General features: G+C 28.9%; 1 protein-coding gene across 1 annotated transcript; it reads left to right on the top strand.

Annotated features, from left to right (window-relative positions):
• Nucleotides 1–4,502: 4,502 nt before the first annotated feature.
• On the top strand, nt 4,503–7,620 carry LOC108334864 (uncharacterized). Its single transcript, XM_017570794.2, has 7 exons — nt 4,503–4,775; nt 4,848–5,048; nt 5,162–5,440; nt 5,861–5,963; nt 6,152–6,270; nt 6,443–6,559; nt 6,772–7,620. Exons 1-7 carry the CDS (start codon nt 4,587–4,589, stop codon nt 7,465–7,467), a joined length of 1,704 nt encoding a protein of 567 aa, XP_017426283.2. The 5' UTR covers nt 4,503–4,586; the 3' UTR covers nt 7,468–7,620.
• The last annotated feature ends 1,015 nt before the right edge of the window (nt 7,621–8,635 follow it).

The following is an 8,635-nucleotide window of genomic DNA, read 5'->3' as shown; positions in this document are numbered from 1 at the left end:
GGAGAAAGAGAAGTGATGATATAATGAAAATCAATTTATTATTATAATATAAATGTGACCTCATAAATAATATTACATATAACTATTTGTTATTTATTATATTTACAAATATTGAAATGCTAGTCAAATTATAAGAGTATCGTTTAATATCTCACTTTTATGTCAAACATCTTCTGGCGGGAATGAATCTTGGTAATTTCAATAAGAAGATAATGTATTATTATAATTTATTAAAGTTCACGAGACTGTGTTTTCCCATGTAAACGTCAACGATGTTACTTGTTTTATTCAATTAAAAAAAAAACTTAGCATGAAAGGAAAAATTTACGAGAAATAATGCAGGATTAGCAGATAAACACCAATAATCTGATTCCCTACCTAACATAGGTCAATTTAAAATTCTTCCTTTCACACGTTAAGAGGAATAATTAAAAAGGAAGAGAAATACAAGTTGTTAATTTAAAAACCTTTGGTTTAACTCTACTTCCACCAAACATTGACGACACGTGCGTGACTAATAAATTAATGGTGATTACCAAGTGTAGAGTTTAATATTTTGTCTAAAACTGATAGTTATTGATTATTTATTAAAAAATTGTTTAATATTATTAGTTCTCTTACAGAAGAAGACAATCATAAAAAAAAAATGACAACTACAATTGATTCCTAAGTTTTTATCTATTTTTCACATTTGTTGGATATGATAATGTATTATTATGAATATAAAACAACTTCATATATATATCATTACTCTTTTTTTCATGGTTATATTTTGGCTCGAAATCATAAGTTACTGTTTACTATAATAACTTGTATAAATTACACGTAATATTTTTACAATCCCAAAATTATATAAGTTATAACTTATATAAATTACACATAATATAATTTATATAAATATTGTAAATAAATTTAGATCATAATTTAATATTTATTTATATTAATGTAATTGTAGACTTTTAACAATCCCAAATCAATATTTCTAACGTTCAGAAATTTTCTGGATACACACAACATTAATTTTTTAAGTAAATTTATTACATTAGAATGTTGTTTATTTAATTAATCGATACTTCATTAGTTTAATTAATTTGAAAGATTACATTATTACATATGAAAGGTACCTGTTGTCTACTATTGTAAGACTTTGATTTTCATATTATAAAATGGAAACAAATAAATAAACTATTTAAAATAAAGTTGACTAAATAGGTTTAATAGCAATAATCAATTTAAAAATAATACTTTTAAAAGTTCATTTATTGCTTAACCTATTTTAAAGTTAATCTTTAGATCACACCATTAGTTTGAAAATACAAAATTTAATTTAGATTGATTATAATTTGTAAATAGTCGAAAAAATATATACTTTTTAAGGTTTAATAGTTTTTTTTTTCTCTATTATGATTCTTTCAATTTTATCCCACTATTTTGAAATTTCTCGACTTGATCTTACTTTTCTAAAAAGGTAAATATATATATATATATATATATATATATATATATATATATATATATATATATATATATATATATACTCGTGTAACATTTCTAATAAAACTCAAACTTTACGGATAAGGTTTGATTCCGTGTTATGTTCCATGTCATTATAACATCATCACCATTAGAGTCGATTAGATAAAAATAATTATATTAATTTCATTAACCAGATTAGTAGAATTTAAAATATCAGAGAAAATTTAAAAAAGGTCATCATATTAGAGAAAAAAGATGAATTAAACTTACCTTTTAATATAGTTTGAATTAAATCAAATCAAATTTTCAATAGATATATCACTTTCGAATGCGATAGTGTGGCTATAATAAAAGGTTAAAGTGTTTGTCAATAACTCAGAGTTAAGATGCTGCAAAAAAAAAAGTAGACAAACGATTTTTCATGAATAATGGCGTTTTGACATCAGATTTTTTTTATACCCATTTCATATTAACTTTTATTCTCTGATTCTCTTTATAAATACAAAAATTAATTTTTGTTAAAACCATTATATCCGTCAAACGGTGTTAAATAATTTTTTCCTTTTCCGATACCAATGTGCCTTAGCATAAATAAAAATAATTAAGGACAATAATGTACTTAATTCTCTGAATGATGATTCAAAATAAACTATTTTATTGGCCTACACTATCATAAATAACTCCAATTTAACGACCGGGTTGATACAAAAAGTTGTCCAACATTATAATTGAATTGACGGATTATCAAAGGAAAATTTTAATTACAATTCATCATGTCAGAGCAAGTTTTTTCTTTTGCTTATGTCATTCATCTTACGTATTCCTTCATGTGCTATTTCTTTTATGTCATTTATGTACTAATCATATTATATTTCTCATTCTTAATTTTCGCGAAGAAGTCAATCCGAGTGAAAACCAGTTCAAATCTGGTGTTAGATTTTAAAAGTTTCCAAGATTAAAATATGCCAACCACCTTACTTTTTGTTGTTTTATAATTTTTTGTTATCAGTAATAAAAAACTTATTCACAGATCCAAAGACAAATAGAAAACAAATTCTTTATGTGCCTGGTAATAACCTGGTTAATTCCTCCCTAGCCATTCACTGTAAGATCATACAAACTTTGATACAACTTCCATATCAAATTATACATTCTGGTACGAGATGATACAATTCCATTAAAAAAAACATTACAGTCGTTTTTTAAGTTGAATTCTCAAAAAGTAAATAAGAAAAGAAAACTAAATTAAAACACTGAAAAATGCTACAATCTAATAAATTGATAATTTAAAAAAATTTACCACAACAAAATTTATCTTTGATAAAAATTAGACTTCAATCCAAGAAGTCTAAAAGTTTCCTTTCAATAAAAAACTAATTTCCATGTATAGATGATTTAAAGTGTTTACAAATGCATTTGGTGTCTCTATATAAACATAAATGTTTAAACAACCAAAGAAATAAAAAAAAAATATTGAATCTAAAATAATTTGAAAATTAAAAACAAAAACTATTTGCCTAATAAACTTACAAAAGTAAAATAAATTACATATGCTCTAAATACTTAAAATTTATTTTATAATTATATTCCAAATTCTGATTTGTGTATCCTTTAAATTATAAAGACTCCTTTTAAGTTTTTATATTAAAAAAGAAATAATTATCTATGATATCCTTTTTTTTTTAAAAAAAAAGATTTATCTTTAAATTCACTTAAAATTTATTTTTCTTTTTGTATTGAAAGAAGAGATAATCCTCGATTTAACTTTAAGAAAATCTACACAGCAACTTAATTACATATTCCACCATAGTTGATTTTATATATCTTCCATTCTCACTTTCCAATACCCTTAGGATAAGAATTGAGCATAAACTTATTTAATTACGGTTTCCAAATAAATAAAGAATTACTGAATTTTCTGACACTGTTCATAAACTAGTATTCATGGTACTAGTAATCTCATTCAAGGACTGATTCAATCAGATTGATTGAAACAGGTTGGGAAAAAACCTACCATGTCCAAAAAAATACACTGACGATAAACCTCACAGACAATACTGAAACAGCAAAATCATCATCAAACTTGTTCTGTCTCGAATTATTTACATATAAACCTGTTTCTTGTTGAGGAAACTGCTTGCCATTTTTATACATACAAATATATCTCAAAGTTTAAAAGAATAACATTTATTTATCTGTTTGTGGCGGGAACTAATCTTGATAATTGCAACGTGAAAGGAATGCAGTATTATTATAAGTTGACTAGACTTTCCTTTTTACCTGGTAAACGTCAACTACGTTACTTATTTTATTGAATTAACAAAACAACCTTACAGATGATAAAGGAAAAGATATGTAGGAGAAATGATGAAGGATTAGCACATGATAACGAATAATCTCATACCTACTACCAAACATAACAAAGGTTATTTAAAAACAACCTTTTCACATGTTAAGATGTGAAAGAATACTGTTTTCAAAGTCTATATTATGGTAAACCTTTCATTTATCTTTACTTCCGCCTAAATCCACGGCACGCGCGTCACGTGATCGTGTTTAATTAATTCGACTCGTAATTAAGTATTTGTACTTGCAGAGTTTGATTTTATAAACAGTATTAATTTAATTGTCAAATTAATTGAAATCATATTAATTTTTATAATTAGTATTGTAAAAACTAATTTTATCAGTTGTATAACATTTTGGTTGTTTTGAAGATAAGGGAAATATAAGATTAATTACTCGAATACGAGGTAAGATGAAAAGAAGGATAACATTGTAAAAAGGTGTAAGGGAAGGATAGAACCACAGAGACAATAAAACACTAAGAATATGCAGACTTTATTACTCATCTACTTATCAAACTTCATTCATGGATGATTTAATAAGTTTGAAGTTTAAAAGGAAAGAGAGAATACGAAGAAGAATATAGCAAAATATACCTTGTTACAACTCCTCTCAACTATTTACAAAAGACAAGCTTCTCATGTCCTATATAAGCTCACACTCTCTCCTACATTAGACCACAAGCCACTGCAATCTTTGTTCTTAGTTATTTCTCTAGTTCCATTTTCCCGAATTTCTTCTCGTTTGCATTCCAGTGGAAAAAAATGATACTGTCCAGAGTGGTTAAGAAGGCTGCGGGGAAGCTTGAAAAAAGGCCAGCTGAGGCGCCCAAAACATCCATGGACATGGTCTTCACCTTAGCAGAAGCCATTAGGTTCGGTTATGCAGAGACACTCGGCAAATGGAACCTCTTGGACTTACCTAGAGCCATCTTCTATGGTATAATGGAAAAGGTACATCCATCTCCAACATTCCCTTCTTTCACCTATTCTTCATAAGTTAATGTCCTTTCTGGGTTCTTACAGGGTAAGAAAACAGTTGCAATAGAATGTAAAGAAAGAGACGATTGTGTAGAACTGAAAGACCCCGAAATATTAAAGGAGTTGTATGAGATCAAAAAATGCTTGACACGCACCATGCTTTTCAGCAAAAAACGCTTTCGTGCCTTTCTGTTTGCTGCTGGATTCATTAAGGGAGATGTTCTCCTAAGGAAGAGAAGAGCTCGGGTATATACTTTTTAAAATTTTCTACCTTAGTTCTCTACTCTTTCCATTTTAAAAAATGTTTATTTTATTTTTAGTACCAAATGCCAGTTTACCTAACAGCTTTTCTTTGGCAGATTCTGAAGCCTGCTTTCTCAGTGATACGTGATAAAGAATCAAAATGTTTGTTTGTGTTCATTCGTGGAACTCGAAGCATAAAAGACACTCTGACGGATGCAATCGGTGCTCCCGTTTCCTTCAATCATTTCGTTTACAGTGATGGTGAGCTGAAAAGGAACAACGTGATTTCAGGACATGGGCACCGAGGCATGGTTGCTGCAGCTCGTTGGATCAAAAAACACTGCACTCCTAAACTTCTTGACGAACTTTGTCAATACCCTGATTTCCAAGTCAAGGTATAGTATTAGCCTCTTATGTTTTCTGGAAGAAAATTAATATTGTAATGTTCACCCATCATAGTTCCTCCAATACCCTTTGTAAATCAAGGTATCGTGTTTTACTTTTCACATTACTTCAATTTATTTTCATAAATAAACTGAAATTATATATGGTTTTTATTTAGTCGTGCAGGTCAAGAAATATTTTTTATTTGTCTATTACCATAATTATAATAAGGAAATGTTTTTTTAAAAACTCTTTTTTAATAATTTTTTGACAACACTGAGGTGGTGGTTTATGATGGGTTGGTTTCAAATATTTTTCCGAAAACAAATTCAAACAGACCAATAAAGCAATGACATGTGATCCATTGTAAAAAAATTATTAAAATTTGTTATTAAAATATCAGGATCCTTATAATAATCTTTGTTTAATAGATACTTGGACACTCACTTGGTGGTGGGACTGCTGCACTGTTGACATTTATGCTTCGAGAAATAAAGCAGTTCTCTTCATGTACTTGTGTCACCTTTGGCCCAGGCATGTGCTTATATAACTTCTTCTTCTTTAGTTCTCATCTAAAGTTTTAATTTGATCTTGATTAAGTAATTAATTAATTTTCATCAGGGTTTTGATATCTGAATCATCTCATCATCTTTAGTTTAACCACATGAAGAAAAATATGGGTTTTAAAGATACTAAAGAAGTAGTTATAATTTTTTATGCAGCTGCTTGTATGTCAATGGAAATGGCGGAATTCGGGAAGCCCTTTATCACGTCCATTATAAATGGTTATGACATGGTGCCTACATTGTCAGCTGCTTCAGTTCATGATTTCATTCACGAGGTTCTTGAATTAGTTCTTTAACATTTCATGGTTTTGGCAAATACGTTCTTGTGTAGGTTTATGATAATGGCTTAATTTGGGATAAAGTTTCTGTCAGAAAATAGGTAGTTCTTTGTTGAACTTGGCTTCTATTTGGTCACCGCATAATTAATAGTGATCGCATGATTTACAGGGTCTGAATAAGCGTAAAATATTCATAAAATCTGCTTGCAGCGCAATTGGATCTCGCATACCTTTTGCATCTAATGCAAAAGCCATTGCAGATCATGCAGTATCCCGCGGCACCGAGGTACCTTCAACCTCCCCTGTTTAAGTTTAACAGCAGTTTTACACTGTGGCTGTGGTCATTATGCAGTTACATGAGGCTTCACATCACAACATCTTAATTACTTTTTTGTATAAGAGGAATCATATTTGACCCATTGATCTTTTCCATACGAATTTCTCATATAATTAATAGTCATCCTAATTACATTGAGATTTTCCTTTATATACCTAAAGGCTGTGATGAAGAGTAAACAAAGAACTCGGTCACTGATAGGCTGGTCCAAACGTGAGAATGCTGCGGCATTGACAGGTTCTAAATCAGAAAACTTGGCTGAAGCCGCTCGATCATCAAATACAAGTTATGAAGGGACAGAAGAGTTCATAATCTCGGAGTTTACTAGTGATGAGGACGACGGATCCATATCCTCCGGTGAAGGATCTGATAACGATGACATGGATGAAGAAGAGAAGGAAATCATAGCTGCTACTCACAACCTTGCTAACGATGAATTGAATGAATACTACAAGGAGCTTAAGCTAGACACACAGGAGGATAATCCTGAAATCAATGGTGGCAAGGGAAAAGAAGAAGCCATTGAAAAAGGCATCACAGAAGGAGAGTTGAAAAATGACAAGGTTGTTCATAGTGAAGAAACTGCAGATAGTGCAGTTGCAACATCAGAGAAGCCTGTTAGACATCATCTTTATCCACCGGGAAGAATATTGCATATTGTTCCTGTACTTTCTTCTGAAAATTCTAAACCAATCCACTATGATGATGCTGATGCCAAACGTGTGTTGTTGTATGAAACTGGTAGAGAGCTGTATGGAAAACTCCGACTTTCAAGAGGGATGCTATTTGATCACATGACAAGCAAGTATCTGAAGGTGTTCCAACAACTAATCAATCAATTTGAGAAAGAGATGTGAAAGGTTTTAGCTAATAGACTTCTTGAGCCTTAGAACTAAAATTCGTCCTTTTATGTTTGTTGCGTGTATTGGAGTTGTAATAAGTCTCTTAGCCTGTCACTTTTATATGTAAGATTAGCTCGTTGGTGAGGATGATGATCTTATGTGGTTAAGTTTTTGCAGTATGAGAACCAGTATCATATATACCCTCCAAGAATAAAGGGATAAATTGGGTCTGACAGAAGAATTTATGTTCTATATTCGCTCAAATGTTTATAAGAAATTTAATTCAATTAATATATGAACTAGATCGGATTAATGGTTATATAACTAATCAGATTAAGTCTATTAATCAAATAGACCTCTAGCAATATACCTTGATAAAGTCTGGATAACATAAATTAATATTATTTTTCTTTTAAGAACTTTTAGAAAAGTAATATAATATTTTATTCTATCATTTATATTTCTAAATTAAGAATAGACAAGTAAAATGTCAAATTTTAATAAATTACATTATCATAAATTAAATTTTAATGTTTTACTGACAAACAAAATTTATTGATTTATCGGATAATGTTTGAGAAATAATTATCAACAATTCTTTTTTATCAATAACTTAGCATTTTTTTTGGAATGGATCTCTATACTTCTATTAATGAAGGAGTTTTCTAATATGGGATTTGTTCTTGCACCCCATGTTTTCTTCTTGTACCTTCATAGTATTAGTGAAATGATTTAGTTGCTCCTTATTAAAAATCACCTATTGTATGTTTCGAAATGTATTTTGCATTATGAATTGTCTTGTACATTTTCATTATAAATTATATAATTTGAAATGTAAATTTGCATTACAAATTATAAAACCCAGAGTGTAATTTATATTCTTGATAGTCTTCTAATTTTGCATAGAATTGTATAATTTAAAATGTAAATTTTCATTACGGAGTGTACAATTCAAAACATAATTTACATTCTTGAATGTTTTCCAAATTTGCATTACGGATTATACAATTATAGTTTAATTTGCATTTTGGATTGTCTTTGCATCACAGTAAAAAAAAAATTACATTATGAATTATATATTTTAGAATGTAATTTTGATTTTGAATTTTCTTTAAATTTATATTATGAATTGTATAATTTGAAATATAAATTTACATTATGGATTGTGAAGTCTAAAATATCT

Source organism: Vigna angularis, chromosome 10 (genome assembly GCF_016808095.1).
Source record: "Vigna angularis cultivar LongXiaoDou No.4 chromosome 10, ASM1680809v1, whole genome shotgun sequence".
In the NCBI taxonomy this organism is placed as follows: domain Eukaryota; kingdom Viridiplantae; phylum Streptophyta; class Magnoliopsida; order Fabales; family Fabaceae; genus Vigna; species Vigna angularis.
The sequence above is the reverse complement of the archived record's forward strand: the minus strand, read 5'-3'. Positions and strand labels throughout refer to the sequence as shown.